Raw genomic sequence first — 24,067 nt, forward strand, 5'->3', positions numbered from 1 at the left:
ATCCAGTCCTCTTCCTCTCTGTTAATGCTCCTAGCAACCCACTTGGCAGCAAGTTTATTTGCCATGCCTTGGAGGCTTGGCAGTCCTAATCCTCCCAGCTTTTTAGGGGTAGTACATACAGTCCATGACACTCTAGAAACTTTGAACTTATCTTCATCTCCACTCCACAGGCTTTGAATGGCTGTCAGCAGGCCAAGAAGTAAATTGTAGAGGGGATGAGAATATGTTTCAGTACTAGACATCTTCCAGCCATATTTAGCTGCATCCCTTTCCATCTTTCAAACTTTTGCTTGACTTTCTCAAGGATCCACCCACATCTCTGCTTCATGGTTACTCCAAACCCAAAGAGTATTCCAAGCATTCTGAAGACTTTACCAAATTCTATTTCATTGCATCCAGCTTTTAACAGCCATCTTGGGGGGAAGGAAATCATGCTTTTGATTTCTGTATTGGCTGGGTTTATCACAGAACCTAAGGCTTTGCAAAATAGCTGTAGGCAGTTCCAAAAGGCAACTAAAGAGACAGGATCATTGTTAACTGTCCCATTGGTATCATCAGCAAACTGATTAAGTACCCTGTCTTTCTTGTTAGGCAATTTGATGCCCTCTATGTTGCCCTTCCCTATTTGGTCTTGGATTAGCCATCCTAAAGCATCTGCTACTATGGCAAAGAGGAGTTGGGCTAGTGGGCAGCCTTGTCTTGTTGATCTTCTAAGAGAAAGAGAGTCAGTCATTTCCCCATTCACAGCAATTCTAGTGGAAGCATTACCAAACAGAGTGCTGACAAATTTGATGAACCTCTTCCCCAATCCCATGTCATGAAGAGATTGCAAAATGAAATCCCATTCTGGCCTATCATAGGCTTTGTCAAAAGCTATCTTAAAGAAAACAAAGTCTTGATTGTATTCCTGAGCATGCTTTATCCTTTCCCAAAGTGCAATGATAGAATCTAGTATGAATCTCCCTTTAATAAAATCTTTTTGCTCCTTCCTATTCCATATGTCTAAATGTGGGGACAACCTTCTAGCTAGGGCTTTTGCAAAGACTTTATAAGCAAAGGTCAAGCACGTTATGGGTCTCCAGTTTGATAATAGATCTTTCTCCTCTCTCTTGTGAATCACCTTGACTACACCTTCATTGATGATATGTAGGAGAGCTCCAAATTTAATGGATTCTTTCCACACTTGGAGTAGTGGGCTGACCAAGAATTCTTTGAATTCTTTAAAGAACTCATTTGGGGCGCCATGTATGCCTGGGTTCTTTCCTTTAGCCAAGGTATTGATGGTATCTTTAATCTCTATAGTAAGGGTGCCACTTTTTTTCTTATCATGGCAATCTTGGCCTTGGCGTTGATTTCATCACTATTACTAACTCTAGGAGTGCTGAAATTTTTAATGAATAATTTCTTAGCTATGACAAAATTTTCACCATTGTCTTTGGCTTTAGAACCATCCTCTTTAGTGAGTAATGGGATTGGGTCCCTCTCTTCCTTCTTCTTGAGAATGTTGAACACTTTTGGAGTGGGTCTACCAACCTTGCCAACCCACCATTACCTTGTATACAGCTGGACACTAAAGGCTTTCTTGTTTTCTAGTTCCCTTAGCTCTTTTTGACCTTAAGCAGTTCTTGCTGAAGGTGGAATTGTCCTGAGTCAATTCTGATTTCAAGGGACTTACCATGGGAGTATTTCCTAGCATTGTCTTCTCTGGTCTCGTTTATCTGCTTGGCCTTAACTTGTCTAAGGTAATCCCAGGACTCTTTAATTGCTCTGGTCGAAGCCTAGGCCAAGGAGAGGTGTCAGGAGGACATGAAATTTTATTACTTTGCCTAGTATTTGATTAAAAGTTATTCAAATGTGCTAATGTGACTTGCACATGTGATGTATAAGTCAATTATTTCACAGTGGGACCTAGGACCTTGAGATATCAGTTAGTGCCAAAGGCAAAAGTTGTGATAAGCTATGCTAGCTGGGCTTTGAGGGTTAGTTGGTGTCAGTTTTGACCATAGGACAGTTGTTTATCCAATAGGTGTCAATGGTGATACTAGGTGCTAGTCTAAGGATCAACAGAGGTTGGAAACCACTCCAAGTTACACAATTGTTTGGCCAATAAGTGTCAATGGTGACACTAGGTACTAGCATTAATTAATTAATTAATGCTTAAGGGTCAACAGAGGTTGGGGACCACTCCAGGTTGCAAATGGTGTAGCCAATTTAATTATGGATGGGCACATTTGATTTCGGGCAGGGCCAAAAGGGCTGAAATTAATTTTCAAGATTATTTAATTTTGAAAATTAATTAAACAGCTGGATAATGCTAAAAAAAGGGTTTAGAAGGCTGCCCATGCAAACTAAGAAAACGTTTTTGAGAGGGGCTGGGTCTCAACCATTCAATTAGTTTACAGCCTAGGAGAGAGAGAGAGAGAGGGAGCTGCTAGTTCATTTTTTGATCAAAGAACAACAATTCGCTACAGAAGACAGCCATTTGGGGCCTTAGCAAGCAAGGGACAGCATCATGGGGACACCTTCTAGTAGCTGGCAACAGCATTGCTGATTAGGTGACAGCATTTTGGAGGTGTCTGGTTGTAGTTGACTGCATTAAATGCAAGCTAGAGCAGACAGTAGACAGATTTTTGAGGTTTTTCTCGCAAGGAAAATCAAATTTCTCTCTCATCTTGGCTTTCTCTCACCTTCTCCGGTAACTTCTCAAAATATCTCAGTATTTCTCAGCCATTCTTAGCAAATCTTAGTCAGATTTGGTGGACAGCTGAAGGATTTCTGCTATAAACCCTAAATTTCTACAAAAATTAGGGTCTGATAGCCACCTTGGGACCTGTGCCAATAGAAGAAGGCATCATACACTGAAATCAGCACCTAAATTTCATGAAATTTACAAGGATTTCATATGCTAGCCCATCCATTGTAAATTGGGGCAGCATTTGGCCAATTGGTGGTTCCATTTGTGCAAGTCCTGAGCGAAAATTGAGGGGCAATTGGTTCAAATTGCTTACTGGTTTGTATGTACAGAAAGGGACTGATTGTATGTGGAATGCATATATGTAGCTCATTGTGTTTGGGACTCATGATATTAATGTTGGTCATGCAAATGATGTGTATAGTATTGGTAGTGAGGAAAAATGTAGCTAGTAATGCAGCAATGTATGGGAAAATGTATCTTGGTATGGCTGATAGCATGCAAATTCCCATGCACAGTCACATTACAATGGTCCAAAGTATGCAAACAAGAATGTTTCCTAATGCATCTGGTGCTCCTAGCATATCAGGTACACATGAGAGGCTAGTCAACTGGATCATATTAGTTAAGTTGGAATTGCAATAATGTGAAAGTATAAAGCATCGCAATGCTTAAGGGGAAGAAATACCTACAACCTAGTGGAGGCTTGAGGCAAATTAGAGGTAAACTTTCCATATAATTTTTGGTAAAGCTTCAACATTGTTTCACCAATAGATGCAAAATGGATGGAAGAGGATGACTTGGCAAACCATCCTCAGTTGTTGCAGCTTTACCTAGATGCCTTTCAGTTAGAGCCGACTTCAACTCGGGCTTAGTCAAGTTCAGTAGAGGAGGGATCCGGAGTATTACTTGATGCTCAAGGGGGAGGTAGCACTTCCACTCCTTCAGTTGTGGACAACTCTCGTATGTAGTGGATCTTGAATGTATTAAGCATGCATCTAAAGTACTATGTTGACATTATGGTTACCATAAGGTCACTACTCAGTATACTAGTCACTGTGAGATGTATGCAGATGACTATGGTTGTTACCGTGGCTATGAGACTATACTTTTGCATCAGTTTGAAATCGGTCTAGTTGGGCATGAGCTTTTGCCTCAGTTTTGAGATCAAATTTTGATTAGTTTCAACTCAGTTTTTTTATCAATTTGAGAACCATTTATGATCACTTTTGGGATCAGTTTTACATCAATTTTTGTATCAATTATTGATCAGTTTTTGCAATTAGTTTGTGATCTGTTTGGGATCACATTTGCAGCAGCTTATGAAATCAGTTCACAAATCAGCAAGTGATCAGTTTATGATTGGTTTATGCTCAGTTTTCAATGGTTTACAGTTGGTTACGCTTTATTGTGGTTCTGAAGTCAAAATAGTTGAGAAACATGAGTTATGGATGTAGTGCAATCGAGGACAATTGCAGAGATTTTAGGGAGATGGTCTATCACAAGGATGTGTAATTTTATTTCTTTACTTAGCATTTGATTAAAAGTTAATCAAATGTGCTAATGTGACTTGCACATGTGATATGCAAGTCAATTATTTCACAGCGTGGGACCTAGAACCTTGAGATATCAGTTGGTGCCAAAGGTAAAAGTTGTAATAAGTTATGTCTCACAAGTACTAGATGGTATCTAGTGTCAGATTTTGGCCTAGACCAATTTATTGGCCAATGGTGACATTAGAGACTAGGCATTAATTAATTAATTAAGGTCGATCTAAAAGTCATTCGTTCTACTGTTGTACATATACTTGGACTGAATCTTGCTATTATTTGCTGAAAATTTGGACTAAAATTAGCTGAATATTCAGCTCATTTTTGCTATCATAAATTGCGGCATTGAATTTCTAGTGTATTGGTGAAATATGGTTGCAATTGCTTCTAGCAACAGTGACACTAAATCCCTCTTTGAAATCAAGAGTTTTGATGGCACTAGCTTTGACTTGTGGAAGGATAAGATGCAAGGCATTTTGTTTCTCAAGGACTGTGAAGATGCTCTCTTGGAGACTAAGCGTGTAGCTATGACAGATGTGGATTGGGCTAGACTTAAAAAGAAGGCCATTGCATGTATTAAGATAGCAATGTCTGATGATATACTTATAGACATCAAGCGTCTTGATACAAGTTATACTATATGGAAAAGGCTTAAGGACACTTATGAAAATACAACTCCTGTGAATCAAGTGTATCTTATGCATAAACTTGTGAACATGGAGTTGGATGAGTCTAAGCCAGCATCTAAGCATTTGAGTGCTTTCACAGGGGTTTTGAGTCAGTTGCATGACTTTAGTTTGGCGGCTTTTGATGATAAATTGAAAGCTATTTTCTTATTGATGACTTTGTCTGATAGTTGGGAATCTTTGGTTGTGTCACTTAGCAACAACCCTGCTTTGAATTTTGATGGTGTTAGAGGTTCAATTCTTAATAAAGCAATAAAAAGAAAGTTGTTGGGTATTTGACTCACGCCTCACTTACGCCTACGCTCATATGGGAGTGTCGGTGATCAGTAGGACACTGGGGCACTTTTTACTCTCGGTAGGAGAGGTTTTTTCCCCCAGACTTATGGTCTTATTGTCATATGTACTTATGTGCTTATGTTACACACATTTGGGCACTTAGTGTGTGTCGGGTGTGAACACCCCCTACAACCCTAAGGTTTAAGGGTTGTACTTTGTACTTTCTGGTTACACTCATTCAGTCTATTCTCTTGGGTGTCGTGCTTCAACTCTGTCTCTCACTCTCACACTGTCTACTGAATCCCGGCTGCACCTCGATCCTTCCATTTCACATTTGGTATCAGAGCAGTCTTCTGTCTGCTGTCTGCAGCCCCCGCCAGCTCTGCCCAGTCGACCAGTTCAGCAACTCGACCTATAGCTCGTCTGCCCGCCAGCACCGCCTGATCCTGCTCGCCAGTCCCCATCAGGTTCTCCCTAAACTGCCTGTGCAGTCGCCAGTTGGCCAGGGCGCTCCTTGCCTCCAGCACGTTTGCCTCCAGCAAGTCTACCTCCAGCAAGTCCGCCAGCTGCAGGCGCCACTTCCTCAGCACAGCGAGCCACCGTCCCGTCTGACGGAGTCAACGTCAGCTCCACCCGCCAGCAGCTCGCATTAGCCTGCTCGTCCGCCAGCGCACAGGGTCAGACGCCGCCTATCGTCAAACTTCGTCAGCAGGCGCCGACGTCTGCCAATGCGCTGTTCGTCACAGCAGTCCACGTATGCCAGCGCGCTGTTCGTTGCTGCAGTCCACGTCAGCACTGCCGCCCCAGCCAGCCCGCCCACCCGACGACCAGCCACACAGCTCGCGACTGTCTTGCCGCCCGCTTGACGACCAGCCACTTGCGACGCCTGCTCGCGATTGTCCTACGAGTCAACGCCTACTCGCAACTGTCAGCCCGCCCGTCTAACAAGCGACCTGCCACTCTGCTCGTCAGCCTGCTCCACGTCAGGTACATTTTAAACAAAAAATTTTAATTTCAGCCCAAAACAAAGCTCTGGAAGAGGAGGTTCATACGCGGCAAGCACAACACAGGTGTGGGATAAATTTCATGCAAATTTCTGGACTGGATCATCAGAAATTTTGGGGCTTTTGTGTATTTTGGGGACAGTTGCATTTGAACTGCTGGTACAGTCACAAAAAGATTGTTTTGACAGAAATTTTGGCAAAAATTTTGGGGATTTTGATATAACAGTGTTGCAGTGCACTGTTTGCACCTTGGAAAGCGTGCATTAAAAGACAGTTTTCTGACAGAGTACACCCTTGCACATTAATTGCAGAAACGTGTTTGCTGCAATTTCTGGAAATTTGTAGGTTTCCAGTTCATACTGCTTTGACATTGCTCATTTTGTCTTTGGAAATTTGTCATCATGGCAAATCAGGGAGGTGATGTCTTTACGTATATATCCAAGGAAGACAGATTGGACGGAAACAACTATTCACTTTGGTCATTCATGATGAAGAATGTATTAGTGGCCAAGAATTTATGGGATTATGTCAGTGGAGAGGAAACTCGACCGGGAGTTGTAGCTCCCGTTACTCCTCCTCCCCATGGCGCTCGTGGACAACGGGGACCTCAGCCCACTCCACCCCAGCCACTTCCTCCAAGAACTGCAGCTCAAAAAGCTTGGGATACACATGATGCACAAGCCTTGTCGCTGATTGCTCTGGCAGTTCAGCAGTCCATCATACCTCATATCCGTTCGGCATCTTCTTCACGAGATGCATGGTTGACTTTGGAGCATATGTTTGCAGGAAAGAATGAGACTCGGATCTCTTTCTTGAAGAAAGAGTTGGAAACTCTAAAGATGCATGAAGGTGATTCTATGCAGGATCACTTAAATAAGATTCAGGACTTGAGGGAGCAACTCATAAATGTAGATGAGTATTTTTCGGATGCACAGTTGATATCCACCACCTTGAATTCCTTACCTCCTTCGTACTTGTCTTTTCATACTGCATTGAACCTCACCATGAGGATTGCTGAGCACCCACTCACTTTTATTCAGCTGGTTAGTTTGCTTCTAGAGGAGGAGCAAACACGGAAAAATAGTGGTGTGGATACTATAGTCTCTGAGCAGGCTTTTGTGGCAAGACAGAAAGGCAAAAACAGCAAGGTGAAAAATGCTCCACAGAGTTCTGGCACTTCGGGCACATCGCAGAATCAGACACAAGGGGGGACGCAAGCAAAAAAAGGAAAATGTCATTATTGTAAGAAGCCCGGCCACTATATCACTGAGTGCAGGAAACGCATTGCCAAAGAGAAGAAGAAGGAGTCAGGAATGTCTGTTTCTACTACTCCTTCCATTGCTAGTGAGTCCGCGTCCTTTGTTGTGGACAGGGACTATTGTTTTTACACTTGCAGTTATGACATCTCTTGGGCCGATAGAGCACTTAGCTCTACAGAGGATGCTGACACTTGGTTCTTTGACAGTGGTGCTTCTAGACATATTACATCTCGCAAAGATTTGTTTGCTTCAGTTAGTGCACCTCCCGTTGGGAAATCAGTACAGTGTGGCAATAATGCATCATACCCTGTTCGTGGTATTGGGGAGATTCAGCTCATAGCCATTGATGGCTCAATTCTCCGCCTGCAGGATGCTTTGTTTGTGCCTGGAATCAAGAAGAATTTGCTTTCTATTTCCTCTTTGGCACGTTGTGGTTTGCAGGTCACCTTTGATGATGACCGTTGCATGGTTAGAGAAAAAGAATGCATGACTTTAGTCTTGACAGGATCTTTGTGTCATGGTTTATATGAGTTGGATGCTCTTTCAGTAGATCAGTCGGCATACTTGACATCCACTCTTACTCCTGCTATGATACAGGTGGAGTTATGGCATGCTCGTTTGGGGCATGTAAACTTTGGCAGCTTGATGCTTTTGCAGCGTACTCAGATACTGGATGGCTTACCTCCCTTGGAGAGACCTCCTGAGCACTTATGCGAGGGATGCATTTTGGAGAAAATGCATCGGTTCTCTTTTCCTCGTGATGTTGCTTTCAGAGCAACAACTAGATTGCAGTTGGTGCATTCAGATGTTTGTGGGCCTATGCAGACCATGTCATTGGGCGGTTGTTATTATTTTGTGACATTCATTGATGACTTTACACGTTTTTGCTGGGTCTACTGTTTGAAAAAGAAGTCAGAAGTGTATGATGCATTTTTGGCTTTCAGTGCACTTGTTGAAAACCAATCTGGATGCAAGATTAAGACTCTCCGTTCGGACGGAGGGGGGGAATATATGTCCTCTATGCTGAATTCTTTTTTGCAACAGAAGGGCATAGTCCATCAGTATACTGCAGCTTATACTCCACAGCAGAATGGGGTAGCAGAGAGGAAGAATCGGTCACTCATGGAGATGGCCAGATGTATGCTGAAGGCAAAGAGCTTGCCTCATAGTTTTTGGATGGAAGCAGTCATGTGTGCTTGCCATATTTTGAACAGATCCCCTACCAAAGCCTTGAAGACCATCACACCTTTTGAGGCTTGGAACAGCCGTAAACCTTCTGTTGGTCACTTTCGTACCTTTGGGTGTCTTGCCTATGCTCATATTCCACAGGTACTTAGAAAAAAATTGGACAACAAGGTTGTTAAGTGCATTTTTATGGGATATAGCAATGAGAGCAAAGGCTACAGACTCTATGATCCCGTTACAAAGAAGGTTTTTGTCAGCAGGGATGTTGTTTTTGATGAAAAATCAGAATTATCCTTGGCTGGTTTGGATACATATCAGGCTGCCCATGATGTTTTTGAAGGGCTGCTGCCCATTACTTTTGGTGATTCAGCTGGAGGTTCAGAAAATGAACCTAATGTTCAGCCTGCTGCTCCTATGGAAAGTGCAGAAATTCAGCCATTGGCTGATCGGAATATTCAGCATCATGCTGAAACTGAAATTCAGCAAGAGCTTGCACACAGTCAGGATGCTAGACAGCTACCTAGATGGTATTTGCAGACTATGCAAGATAGTCCTTTGGATGCACCCATGGCTGGTCGTACTAGAAGGCAAACTCGTTTGCATGATTCAGCACATACCATGGAGTTTATTATGGCAGCAAGTACTCTTGATAATGAAGAGCCTGAATGTTATGAGGATGCACAACACAGTGTGCATTGGATGGCAGCTATGCAAGCTGAATTAGATTCTATTACTAAGAATCAAACTTGGGATTTAGTGTCCTTGCCATTTGGGAAGAAAGCCATTGGAACGAAATGGGTCTACAAACTGAAAAGAAAAGCAGATGGATCCATTGATAAATACAAGGCACGGCTGGTAGCTAAAGGCTACCCACAGAAAAAGGGCATTGATTATGAGGAGACATTTGCTCCTACTTCCCGTATGACGACCATCAGGTCTATGATTGCTTTGGCTGCACATTATGGTTGGATAGTGCATCAGCTAGATATCAAGACTGCATTTTTACATGGGGAACTTCAGGAGGAAGTTTATGTACAGCAGCCCATTGGTTTTGCAGTTGAAGGCTCAGAACATTTAGTATGCAAGCTTAAAAAGGCACTATATGGTTTGAAACAAGCTCCTAGAGCTTGGTATGCAAAAATAGATGCTTTCTTGCTTGGTCAGGGGTTTCTAAACAGCTCATCTGATTCTACCCTTTACGTATGTAAAGAAGGGGGATCTATGCTGATTATATGTCTTTATGTTGATGACCTTTTGCTTACTGGAACACATGCTGATCAGATTTCAGCATTCAAACAAAATTTGCAGCAAACTTTTGACATGTCTGACTTGGGAGTTTTGCATTACTACTTGGGCATCTAGTTCATACATTGCTCGAGGTATTGGGCTATCACAGTCAAGGTACATTGGGCACCTTCTTGAGAAGTTTGGCTTACAGGATTGCAAGCCAGTTTGTACTCCCATGGAACCTAGACTGAAACTGTCATTACATGATGACAGTGATTTGTTTGATATACATACATATGCTCGTGCAGTTGGATGTCTTATCTATCTATGCAATACTAGGCCGGACATACAATTTGCAGTTTCAGCTTTGAGCAGGTATATGCATCAGCCACGTATGTCACATTGGCAAGCTGTCAAGCGTGTTTTTCGCTACTTGCAGGGTACTCGTTCTCTTGGGTTGCTTTATGCCAAGGGGGGGCCACTACAGTTACATGCTTACAGTGATTCTGATTGGGCTGGTGATTATGATACACGTCACTCCACTAGTGGCAATTGTTTCTTTCTTGGCTCTTCTTGCATTTCTTGGCTTAGCAAGAAACAATCCACTGTTGCCACATCGTCATGTGAAGCTAAATACAAGGCAGCTTTCACTACCATAGTTGAATGCGTATGGCTTAGACGCTTGCTAGCTGATTTGGATGTATCTGTTACTGAGCCTACTCCTTTGTTCACTGACAGTCAGAGTGCCATTGCAGTGGTACGGAACCCAGTGTTTTATGCTCGCACGAAACACATTGAGATTCATTATCACTTTGTTAGAGAGAGACTACATGCAGGTGATATCAGCCTTGTCTATTGTCCTACCACCAGTAATGTGGCAGACATCTTCACCAAAGCTCTTCCTCGTGACAAATTTGAAGCATTTCGCGATGCTTTAAATTTGATATCTTTTGGTGGCGGATGATCCTTGTACTCTTGATCACTCTTCACTCCAGGGGGATTTGTTGGGTATTTGACTCACACCTCACTTACGCCTACGCTCATATGGGAGTGTCGGTGATCAGTAGGACACTGGGGCACTTTTTACTCTCGGTAGGAGAGGTTTTTTCCCCCAAACTTATGGTCTTATTGTCATATGTACTTATGTGCTTATGTTACACACATTTGGGCACTTAGTGTGTGTCGGGTGTGAACACCCCCTACAACCCTAAGGTTTAAGGGTTGTACTTTGTACTTTCTAGTTACACTCATTCAGTCTATTCTCTTGGGTGTCGTGCTTCAACTCTGTCTCTCACTCTCACACTGTCTACTGAATCCCGACTGCACCTCGATCCTTCCATCTCACAAAAGTCTCGTGGTGAAAGCAGTGGCTCAACTTACCATATAAGAGACAGGTCTGAAAAGAGGGGTAATGCAACCAGTAAAGGCAAAAGCAGAAGCAAAAGCAAGGGCAAACAACAAGATGTCACATGCTATCAGTGTGGGCGTAAAGGGCATAAAAAGCCTGATTGCCGGTACTTCAAGAAAGAGCAAGAAAGAAAGAAATAGCAAGGCAAGAAAAAGAAGGATGATAAGAAAGATGATGACAGCTCTTCCTGAAAAGAAGTTGCAAAGGCAAATGTTGCATCTAGTGTGGTTATTGAAGAGCTTCCTGACATTGAAGAGGTACTTGTTGCAGCCTCATGCACTGATGTAAATGTTATGGCAGCAATAGGTGATATGCACATCACCAAAAAGGATGTAAATGATGCTTTACTTTCAACTCATGATGGGCTGTCACAATCATGGATAGTGGATAGTGGTGCCTCTTTTCATGTTACCCCCTCTTTGGAGTCATTTTCTGAATACACTGCAGGTTACCTAGGCAAGGTTTACTTGGATAATAACTATGCATGTGAGATAGAGGGTGTTGGCTCTATTTACTTGGCCCTTGAAAATGGCCAAGAGCTGATTTTGCAGGATGTCAGATTTGTACCTAGCATAAAGAAAAGTCTACTATCAGTTGGGCAGCTTGATGCTAGAGGTTATTTTACTACCTTTGGTGGTGGATGTTGGAAGGTCCATAAGGGCTCTATGCTGATTGTTAACGGCAGCAAAAAGGGGACTTTATATTACTTGGATTGTAAAGCATTACTTGGCAAGTTCTTGGTTGTGGCTAAAGTCCATTCACAGATGGAGCTTTGGCACAAAAGACTTGGTCATATGAGCTAGAAAGGCCTTCAAGTTCTCTCCTCTTTAGGGAGATTTGATGTAAAAGGCTGTGGTCTCGAATTTTATAATGATTGCTTATATGGAAAACATGTGAAGTCTTCTTATTACTCTGGTGTCGTTAAGAAGTCTAATGCTCTTGACTTAGTACACTCTTATGTATGCACTATGCCTGTTAATTCGTATGGGGGTGCACACTACTTTGTTACTTTCATTGACGATTTCAGTAGAAAGTCATGGGTGTATGTACTTAAGAGCAAAAAGGAAATGTTGGATGCTTTTAAAAAGTTTCATGCTTTTGTTATCATACAGAAAGGGCATAAGTTGAAAGCCATAAGAACAGATAATGGGATTGAGTATGTCTCAAATGAATTTAACAAGTTTTGTGAGATGCATGGCACTAAGAGGGAGTTGACATCCCCTTATAATCCTACATCAAATGGCGTGGCTGAAAGATATGATCGCATACTTTGTGAGAGAGTCAAATGCATGCTGTCCACAGTTAATCTCCCATAGCAGTTTTGGGGAGAGGCTCTTAAAACTGCAATTCATGTATGCAATTGCTCTCCCAATCGTGCATTGGAAAATGACATTCCTGAAGAGGTTTGGCCTAGCAAACCTGCTTCATATGACCATTTGCGTGTCTTTGGTTGTGATGCCTTTGTACATGTACCTATAGAACAGAGGACCAAACTAGACATGAAATCCATCAAGGGCATATTCATGGGATATGGAGATGAGGGAGAGATGGGTTATAGAGTTTGGCTTCCTCAGGGCAGGAAGATAGTACACAGCCGAGACGTAGTATTTAATGAGGCAAAGTTGCTGAAAAATGCTGCACATGGTGATCTTGACAAAAAGAATGTCAAATTTCAGCATGAACAGCCAACCATTCAGCAGCCATTAGCTGAAAGTTCTATCCCTTTTGATGCTGAAAATGAGCAGCAACCTATTGTGCTACAGCCAGAAGATCATGGACAGTACGTAGATGCACAGGATGATATAGGACAGCAAGAAGAACATGCTGAAAACAGATTATAGCAGCAAGAAAATGCTGAAAATCAACCACCTGGTGATGGTGTGCACATTCCTTAGGATGTAGGCTCACTGCTTGATAATATAGATCATTGGGTAAAAAGGTCTACACGTGTCAGAAGACAGCCACAGAGGTTTTAGCCATCTTTGGATTGCGTTTTGATAACTGATGAGGGTGAGTCTCAGACATTTAAAGAGGCACAGTCATGTGAAAACAAGAGAAAGTGGGAGCTTGCTATGCATGAAGAGATGAAGTCTCTATGGGAGCTTGTACCTTTGCCCAATGATAGGAAAGCTATTCCTAATAAATGGGTTTACAAAGTGAAATGTATTGATGAGAAGCCCAAGTATAAGGCACGGCTGGTTGCTAAGGGCTATACACAGAAGACTTCCAGGAGGTCTTTTAACCAGTGGTGAAGATGACTACGCTTTGTATTTTGTTTGCTCTCACTGCATCCTTGGATTTAGAGTTGGATCAGATGGATGTGAAGACTGCTTTTCTTCATGGTGACTTGAATGAAGTGCTGTACATGAAGCAGCCAGAAGGATTTGATATTCCACAAAAAGAGCATTTGGTTTATAAGCTGAAACGTAGCTTATATGGGCTGAAACAAGCCCCTAGACAATGGTACAAAAAATTTGATATCTTTATGCTCAACCATGGATTTAAAGGCAGTCATGCAGATCACTGCTTATACACTAAAAAGGCTGATGATGGAAGCCGTATTGTGCTGGTCTTATATGTGGATGACATGCTAATTGCAGGACAGCATAAGAGTACTTTGAATGCTCTTAAAAGGCAGCTGAGTTCAGCCTCCTCCATGAAAGATTTGAGGTAGTTGAACACATTTTGGGCATGCGCATTAAAAGAGATAGAGAGCAACATTTGTTGTTTCTCTCATAGGACAAGTACATCAGCAAAGTACTTGACAAGTTTAATATGGCTGATGCTAAGCCTCTTGGTGTGCCTTTACCGCCACATACAAAGCTTAGCAAAGCTGATTGCCCTAAGGATGATGCAGCTGCTAGTGCCATGAAGGGTATACCTTATACATCAGCTTGTGGATCTTTGAAGTATACCATGGTTGCAACTCGCCTTGACATTGCTCGTGCAGTGGGAGTTGTTAGTAGATTCATGTCTAACCCTGGCAAGCCACATTGGGAAGCAATGAAATGTATCTTCAGATACTTGAAAGGTACACAAGAAGGTGTATATGCTATGGAAAGGATACACTAGAGTTGCATGGATTTTGTGATTCGGACATGCCAGGAGATCTTGACACTAGGAAATCTACTAGTGGGTATGTTTTTACTTTGGCTGGTGGGGTTATCTCTTGGTGTTCAAGATTGTAGAAAATTGTGGCACTGAGTACTACAAAAGTTGAATATATTTCAGCCACATAAGCTTCTAAGGAAACTATTTGGCTGGTGGGGCTATCTCTTGGTGTTCAAGATTGCAAAAAGTTGTGGCACTGAGTATCACAAAAGTTGAATATATGTCCACAGAAGCTTCTAAGGAAGCTATTTGGCTTGGCCGTCTGGTCAAGGATTTTGGTCTTTCTTCACGTACTCCAGTGCTTGGTTGCTATAGCTAGAGTGCAGTATGTCTGGCTAAGAATGCCATGTTTTATGCACGTACCAAACACGCAGATGTTTAGTACCACTTCATTCGACAGGTCTTGGATGATGGTCTTGGCACACTGACTAAGGTCAAAATTCAAGATAACCTTGCAGATGTTCTCACTAAGTGTCTTGCAAAGGCTTAGCATGAGTATTACATTTGTTTAGTGGGAGTTGGTTAGCTTAAAGGTACCACTTCAGGCCTTTAAGTGGGAGGTTGTTGGGTGTAAAGTCCCTTTGTCTCCGCATATATAGTCATACGGCTATGAACACACCCTTATTGTACCCTAACATATAAATACATTCTTTCATTCTTTGTGTACCATCACAATGCGATACACCTATCTCTGTGTTCACTCCCTCTAACTCTCAACTCTGCTGCTCACGTCTCTATCTCGCACTCCATTGCGCACTCTCTCCCCTTCACGAGCCACCCAATATCTGATTTGGGGCTGAATTTGTCTTTCAAGGAGCTGGGTGAAGTCCAATCCCGAAGCAGACCAAGGAGTTAATTGGTTTGGAGGCTTGTCGGTCAGTTTTGACAGCAAGAGGCACTTAGATTAGCAGAGATCAAAGGATCTCAGCTGTACTCCTTCTATTTGCAATATAAGATTAAAAAATACCACAAGGAGTACCATTTTTGGGGCCAACAGGGTGTCCAATGTCCAAGATTAAAGTGGTAAAGTGTGCATTTTCAGTTTACGTGAATTTTATGCTTGCTGTGATTAGTGCTTAATCAAGTTATTTACCACCCTATCCAAGGAGAAAGGCTGGTTTCAAGATGACAATTTGGAAGGATCTACTCCATGTAGTTTGAATGGCATTGCTAATCTCCTTATGTCTGAATATTCTAGGGTTAGTGTGAAACCAGCCTGCCTTAAGTACTTGTGTGCATACACTTAACATTAAAAAAATATGCTAACATGCCTTCTGAAATATAAAACCGATCTAGTCTTGCCTTCCTAAGATTTGAATCCACTTGATTGTTAGACCATGAGAACCCCAAAATTTTCACTTATGTCTACAAGTCCATGGAAGGACTTAGTTATCAGCCATTTATTGTTTTTTGTATCTGCAATGCATTGGCCTTTTCCCATACACCTGTCCTTCATTGTTTCAACCATATTATAATCCCCAACAAGTATAATGGGGCATTGTAGTACCTGCAAAGAATCCCAAGCTTTTCCTCTTTCAAAGGAGTTGCTAGGGGCATAGAAGGAAACAATTGCAAACTCATCTATGCTTTTAAAGTGAGCAGCTACCCAACTGTTATCTTTATCTATTGTGATATTAGTCATTAGCTCTTTGATCTTACTGGAGAACCCAATGCAAGCACCCCCTCGTCTATTATTGTGTTTGGTGTAACGCCGTATGTAATCTTGTGATATAAGGTTTAAATTCTTAATTAGTAAATATTCTGTGCATATTACCTCAGGGAAATTGGCATCCTTTTTCAGCTACTCCCTAATAGTGATTGCCCTTTTAGGGTCAACCAGACCTTAGGTGTTGTACAAAATTATGGAAATCTTATTCATTTAATTACTAGTTTTTTTTTTTTGGCTTGCCCATCTTCTGGGAGCCTTGGCCCTGCCCAAATGGGTTACTTTCACTCTGTCCTACTTTGGAGAATATTCTTTTTGTTTGCTGAGAGTTGCTGGCCCCCTTTTTAGGGCTATCTGAGTGAGGACTGTTAGGTGTGGTATATCCTCCTAGAAGTTCCTCCTCCTCAGCTTGAGTGAACTCAATATCTTCATTTTGTTCATTAAGGTCAATGTTAAGGTTTTCTGCTGGTTTGTTTTCTTCATCTTTTTTAACTAGTTGTGTTTCTTCTACAATGATCTCATCATTGTTAGACTCCGAGGTGTTGTGTTCATTGACTTTGCTAGTTCCCCCTTTACTATTACCTACATTGATCCCTTCCTCTAGGTTCATTAGCAATGCTGCAAATCTATTATTGTTTTTACCCTTGTTAGTTTTGTTGTTATGTTTCCGGGTTGACTCACCTTTATTTTTGTTATTCCCCTTCCTGTTAACCTGCTGAAACCCATCGTTTGGGGAATTCTCAGATTTAGGAGGGGGACTGGGTGCCCTATTTGGAATCAGTGGAGTCTTTAGTTTTTCCATTCAGGGCAATTTCTGATAAAATATCCTATTTTTAGAAATTTAAAACATGCATTGGGGAGATTTTTGTAAATTACTGGCTGTTCTTTGATAAAGTGATCTTTGGAATCTGAGATCAGCAAGGACTCTATCAGCTTTTTGCCGATGTCTACCTCAATAAGTAATTGAGGATGCCATCTCGGATTTATATTAGTATAAGGTCTTTGTCCAAGTAGCCTTACATTGGGGGCAGCAAACATTTTAAGGAATGGGTACAAATTTAGGGGCAAATTCGGGAATTCTACCCACACGGGTACACATGTCAGTTTGGGGCCCGTTGGGTCAAACTCCGGTGTCCATTTGAGCAAGGACAATGGTGAGCTTCTAAGCATCCATTGGCCATAGCTCAATAGAGTCAGGGCCGCTTGCTCAGTCTCAAATAGGAAGAAGAAGTAATTAATGGGAAGATAATGCATGTTAATCAGTTTGCACCCCAGTGATTCCCAGTTGTTTTTAATCCAAGACCTTAGAACTTCAACCGGAGGGCGAGGCCCATGACATAGACCAATAAGGGCTCTAGTTTGATAGGAAATATTATAATTCCTAAGCTCAGCAGCGGGCACGGAAAGGGGAAATTTGTTATCTGGGGGGGGGGCTTGCAATAGAATTTTCTGGCTGACTTCCTTATTGGGGCGCTTTGATGGCCGGGACAGCGTCAGGTTGGGCATCTTGTTGGCCTTTTCCAGGTGGATGTTGGCTTCGTTAAGACTCTACTGATTTTAACCAACCGATTCATTGTTAGGCCCCGCAGCTTCTTTCAAATCCTCCCTTTGGCCATTGGCGCCTCCAGCGCTGCCTCCTATCAGTTGCTCATCAATGCCTCCATTGTGGGTTGTTCGAGTTCCCATTCCCCATCGGCCTCCATCAATGTTGAGCTCCATTACTCAAGTATTGTGTCGACAGTCCATTGAATAGGGGATTTCCAACTATATTGACGAAGGATCTTTGCAATGAACCCGCCATTCTGGGTTCATGATAGAATCCAATGGGGGGGCGCGGGGGGGTTTGCTGCATGATGGGGACCGAGATCGTCCCAAACTGGGGCAAGACGGGAGGAAGAGTTGGCACTACCCCTCCAAACAGGGAGGGGACCAGTGGCATGCCCAGATGGGACTCCATTCGTGTTTCTTGAAGCGTTTTCCCCTCCCCAGGGGGGAAATGGTATCGGGAGTTGCCCCAAGTTGCGTGCTGTGTAGTACTTTCGCTCAAGGTGTTGTTTCTGGCATGCACACCTGGAAAAGCGTTTTTGCTTGTTTGTGTGTGGTGTGACCAAGTGCACTCTCTCGCTGCAATCTGTTTTACATGTTACGGTATTCATCATTATATCGACTATCTTGGGGAGTTGGAGTGGCGTGGGCGGTCTCTTTGCATATTATTCGTACGAGGGAAATGCATAGGCTGTTGCGTCATGTATAATGTCTGCTAAATCTCAAGTGATGCATCTGGATCAAGAGTCGACAGCCTGTCATATTCCATATATTCTGGATGTACTCTGGCGACGTGAGATTTTGGGCGTTGAGAGAGAAACGTGCATGGCATCTCTTGTGTAAGTACAAGTCATACTGAAAGCCAAGTATGCATGTTCTGCTGCTAGTCCAATAGGTCTATCTGAGATGGTGCACTCTTGAACGTTCTGCGGTAGATTGAGAGAAGCCATGATGTAGTCCATTGTACTGGCCCCCGCCCTGTTTGTCCTAGCAAGTCAGTGAATCTGAACCGGGCCAACAAGCCAACTGTGAGTTCTCTACAGAGTCCATGCATTAAAACTCCCCGCCAGTAAAATGTCTCCTAGTGCCGCAAATCCCATGTCTTCATGCAAAGGCATACCCCAATATACATGTGTTGAGGTCTATGAGTACTCAATATACACATCTTGAGGTCTATATGATCTCACCCTTATCCACATGTATCGTGTATCTGTATCTCTATGTACCACCTGGGTCGTATCTCTAAGGCTATCCCTGTATAGAACTGCTATCCCTCCTGATCTTCTACTTCCTCCAGCTGCTGTGGGTGGCTATGGGCAGTATGCTGACTCTGCCTCTACAATAATGTGTCTTTGTAAATATTGCAATATTTTTTTCTTTAAATGTTCAGGGCTATCATTTGTTTGTTTGTTTGCTATTTCTTATTTAAATGCACTCGCCATAGCTATCATTTGTTTGTTATTTCTTCTTTTTGCACAGATATTTGTTATTTCTTCTTTTTGCCCATCTGTGCACTGCACTATGTTCAATGCAGGTATAAAACAACTCTTTTTTCTTCAAAGAAAAGAAATTTCTATTAACAACACCTCGGAGAAAATCCCTCTTATTTAAAATACGAAGTACAAAAACCCTGTAGAGAGTAACTAAGTACATAAATACAGTTATGTATACAACCAAGGTATAAAACTCTAACGGTCGGATGCATTCGCTGTTCAATCATGAATTGTGTGCAGGTATGAGATAACTCTGGTTCGCTGCTGCATTCACTCTTGCAGTCGCATTTGCCTTAAAAATTCATTACTGCATTCACTGTTCCATGCAGAAATGTTCAGGGCTGCATTTACCGTGACAGCAGATTTCACATTGTCTTCAACTGTATTCACTCACTGCATTCACAGGTGTATTACTATTGAGGATTTCACAGCAGTGGTCCTGTCAACATGCACGACTGTAACTGCAGAAGTGTCATACCAGCATCACAACTGCGTTACCTGAGAACAGAGCATTCAATCTACAGAGTATCACATTGTTGCAACTAGAATATTCAATGTCAAGCTGTACTAATGAAAAATCACTACTGGATCGGCGCGAGACTGCATTAAATTCATGATTTATCAGTGTGCAACCAGAGAATTCACAAAAGTCTGTGCAATCAGAGCATCACTGCAACTGCATTTCCAGGGGATTGTTTTCCTGTGACAACAGCAGTATCTAGTTACATCCACATCAACAGCCTTGCAGTATTACAAGCATCCAGTTCTTACCATACACCCAAGAAGCATCCAGTCACATGAGCCATGCATTCATTAGCACCAGGACCCTCAGGCAAGCATCATGGCCGTTAAGGGCAACTAGTCCAGCAGCATTCATGTCATGGCCGTTAAGGGCAACTAGTCCAGCATTCATGTCATGGCAGCTGCATGAGAGAGAGAGAGAGAGAGAGAGAGAGAGAGAGAGAGAGAGAGAGAGATCACTAAGCTTGAAGCATTAAGTATGGTTTTTCGTAGTGTTCTTAACCTTTTTATATCTTCCGAGCAGATCTTATCCAGGTCCTTGGAAAATCTTAAGGAAGCTAAATGAAGAATACATCTGCATACTGGAACGAGATACAATGCCATCATTAAAAGAAGTGGCTCTCGAGATTTTGCCGAGGGCATAAGACCTGTTTTTCTATCGGCATCATCTGGTAGATATGTTTTGTAAAGAGGCTTTAGGTAGCTGGCCCATTGTTTTGGAGCAAAATTTCTATGTATGAAAGCATTAACGATAATTTCCAACTCCATTTTGGCACATAATATTGGAAGACTATATCCATGTGTGATCTGGTGAAATAGAGGTAACAATGCTGGTTTGAAGTCTGCACTTCGAATAGCCTCAGTCACAGTTCAGGAGCCATCGGTTCCAACAGAAGCGAAGTTTATGTAATACAAATTAAATCATGATTCAAAAAAGCAACTTTTGGGGGCACATGTGGATGCACACGTGCACATGTGCACACATACACATCTAAAGAGGGGTTGGGTGACACAAATCGGATGCCTAGGATATCTTTGCCTTGATAGCCAACACTAGCCATGGACTGATCCAGACAGTGCACTCATCAGGATAATCATCCCTATAGAAACTGATCAAAGACTACTTCGGTAAGTTGATGGTGTTAGATACAATGAAGGATTTCAGTCAGCATCACGAGCAGACACACCTGTCACCAATCAGGACACAGTGAGCATTACAAACACCAGATGTCAACTCTTGACAAAGCTCAGCAGCTCAGACAGACTCATCAACCCAGACCTCTACATCTAGAATACTTTTGAGGTCCCTCCCGAGAGTTCTGGATCTATGAAGTGTATCAGGGCCAGAGAATGAGACTAAGCATACCCCCTTACCTTTCGATACGAGACTTGTTTATGTACATCATCACCTGCGATATTGTTAGGTAGCCACGCTTCTCACAAAGGGAGGAAGAAAACTCATGATTGGTGATTGCTCAATATGCCCTAAACAAAAGTTGTCTATACATTTCAATACTATGCGGACCCTCCATCAGGTGATGAAAGAGTTTATACCACAGAATTTGCCAGCAATACAAGCGTGATTCTGAGAGGAGGAAAAAAAAGACAGGGAAGCATCCTTGTTGAATTTGAGGAGGGGCACAGATTTTTGTCCTTCTTCTGGCTCTTCGACACTCGATCCCGTCACTCCTTTTTATTACAAAGCATGCATGTGTGTGCTATTATAAGTTGATAGATTTGCACATTCCCTTCGTCCGAGTGAGTGATCCTCGTTGCAGCAGCAGAAAGCGGGAAGATCAAGCAGAGAGATTTTATTTTCCGAGAGGGTAAAAGTTCTATCGGCCCCTCTACCCTACCTTGGAAAGGAACACTAGAAGTTCATTCATTCATTTATCAATCAGGTCTTCCACCGAAATGTCCTACATTTTGAAGTGTACAGCAGCTAGACGAGAATCAGGTCTCCATATGTAGCAAGGTTTGGGGAAACCCTCTGATTAATCTGACCATTACCGATGGTTCTTAAGTATGCCCTTTACGTGTGCTGAAGGATTGGCCAGTCAAGATAGCAAGTATCGAATTCTCTCTCACCTTCATAGTCATGAAGGAGGTAGACTATGACCTACCGCTTGGACACCCATGGATACAAAATGGATAACTCATTGAAGAGAGAGAAGGAAATTTTTGTTTTGCCATACCCTTACCCTTCTAGTCCATATACTATGAGCTTTATAATATTTACATAATGTGAGGGGAAACTTCGATGTGAGAACAAGCAATTGCAACTTATTGATTGATAGCAATAAGATCTCATTCTGCCAACTATGGATCTCTCGCTTGTTTTTGGGTTGCCACAAGGGCAACAGGAGCTAAAACACAAGGAGGAGGGAGTGAAAACATGTGTTGATTAGTCCTCAAACACACCCAAGGTCTTTCTATAGTTTCCTGTTCCTTTCATGTCTACAAGGCATATTGCATGTATTTTATTATCACATCCTATAGCTTCTTGTACCAGTCACACCAACATTACCCACCTTCTACTATTTTGTGGCATCGTAACATCTCTAGCTAGCACCCTATCCCCGGGACCTACACCCACCCAGAATGTGTACGGCAATCTTCCATCATGAGTTGGTTGGTGTATGTAAACTCCTCATCTAGGAGCTTGATATGGCTCTCACCATTACATTTAATCCCAAAGTTTACACTAACGGATTCGAGCAAATCACATGGGAGAGGAAACATGCCCATGCAAAGAAAGAGAGTGGTGGGATAGCCTTCTCGACATATATGATCTTGTTAACATAGCAAATTTGGCTTTCAATCATGGGGAAGCCCTCCCCTTCACATGGCATTATAAAGGAATCAGGCTCCACATGGAGAGTGGCCTCGACTTGATGATTGTATTGAAATCGTGGCGGATGGTGGGCCTCTCCAGACAATACGATGAGGGTACTAGATGGACGCTAGCGGCTACATCCTAAAACCATGTTCAGATCCTCTACATCCCAAGAATCCCACGGGAATATGCAAGTAGCGGCCTCGACTCCTTCAGTTCAACTCGTCATTTTCAAGGCTCGGAGAGCAAACTCTAGTTGTGAGGAGGACTTAATTAGACATTGGGTTAAGCATGTAGATGAGATAACAGAGCTGGCAAAAGAGCATGGTAAAGCTGATGAGGGCATATATAGTCGAAAGCCCAAGGTGAGAGGTGCAGGAATTTATATCTTAGGTTGTGTCCGAATGATGTTTCTATTCATCATCGATGTCTCAAGTGGAGGCCTTCAGCCCAAAATAATAAATGATAACACCATTATGCAATGCTATGCTAACCTTAAATGGCTAATATTCCTTTTATTGTTACTTTAATAATGAAGACTAGGAAGTCACTCGGCATGATGGCATCCCAGTGGGGTTATTTCAAGCACTCTGGGAGTTATGCTCTAACAACAACCTACACAACCTGTTGAATACAATCAAGATTCAAGGCTCTTTCCTAGACTGAGAGTTAAACAAGGGATTGATTAAATTGATACCCAAGTCAGGGATTGATTAAGTTGATACCCAAGTCTATTGAGAGGAAGAAGCTCATGCAATGGAGGCCTCTCACGATGCTCAATGTGGTGTACAAGATCATGGCAAAGGCAAAGGCCAACAAAATCAAATTTCTGCTATCAAAGGTTGCGCCATGTACGCTCATGTTTAACCACAGTAGATGTATATTTTCCGAAGCATCCCTTACCAAAGTGAAACGAGGTGTGTGAGTTACATCATTTCCATAGGTCTTTTATTCCATTGCACGCCCTATCCACATCATTGCTGTGGTAGCACAACACGAGTCATCTGTGAGCAAATGTGCATGCATATATGTTTTCATTGCACTTGTAAGTTTCAACATTTCCACATGCAGTATTTTCCCTTCTAGTAGTGAACTGCATCGATGCAATTAAACCATGGATCGTATTTGTGAACAAAAGCGATCCAAAGAGGCATCGATGCAATTAAACCATGGATCGTATTTGTGAACAAAAGCGATCCAAAGAGAGCATCGAAAAGAAAACACACGATGGGGCTGCACACTGCGGAAACCAGAAGCCGAAAAACAAGAGAGTTTGCATACTGTAACGCAGGACGATTCAAAATCACAGGCCCGGAAAAGAAAGGGAGACGGGGTTCGCGTCGCCTGAGAGATTCGAACTCTCGCGGGCAGAGCCCATGTACTTAGCAGGCACACGCCTTAACCACTCGGCCAAAGCGACCCGACGATATACGACATGCACACAGATTCTACATGTTGCAATTCTTAGGACTCGCCTTTTAGATATTTAAAACCGCAAGCTAGCGACGGTCATCAGAGCGTGAAGCATAACGCATTTTACATAAAGATCTCAGCAGCCTCTCCCGAGTCCCATCGCATATCCGTTTCCGAACGATCTGTGTTAGCCG

At 42.5% G+C, this 24,067-nt stretch overlaps 1 protein-coding gene and 1 non-coding gene across 7 annotated transcripts in view; one reads left to right on the forward strand and one right to left on the reverse strand.

Annotated features, from left to right (window-relative positions):
• Positions 1 to 22,285, forward strand: part of LOC148036424 (protein LPA3-like) — a 106,771-nt gene extending 84,486 nt beyond the window's left edge. For 2 of the 6 annotated variants that reach the window (XM_087678409.1, XM_087678408.1), the window contains exon 9: positions 19,343 to 20,044. In XM_087678409.1, the coding sequence (XP_087534535.1) occupies positions 19,343 to 19,604 (262 nt within the window). In that variant the 3' untranslated portion in view covers positions 19,605 to 20,044. Of the gene's footprint in view, positions 1 to 19,342; positions 20,047 to 20,147 lie in introns of those variants that run through there. The other 4 variants (XM_087678404.1, XM_087678403.1, XM_087678401.1 and 1 more) reach the window with 4 other exon arrangements.
• A 1,513-nt stretch (positions 22,286 to 23,798) lies between these two features.
• Positions 23,799 to 23,880, reverse strand: TRNAS-GCU (transfer RNA serine (anticodon GCU)). Its single transcript has one exon. It is a non-coding gene; the product is annotated as a tRNA-Ser (tRNA).
• Between the last annotated feature and the right edge of the window lie 187 nt (positions 23,881 to 24,067).

The sequence above is a fragment of the Lygodium microphyllum genome, chromosome 5, assembly GCF_053477565.2.
Source record: "Lygodium microphyllum isolate KBCC chromosome 5, Lygodium_microphyllum_v1.1.10, whole genome shotgun sequence".
In the NCBI taxonomy this organism is placed as follows: domain Eukaryota; kingdom Viridiplantae; phylum Streptophyta; class Polypodiopsida; order Schizaeales; family Lygodiaceae; genus Lygodium; species Lygodium microphyllum.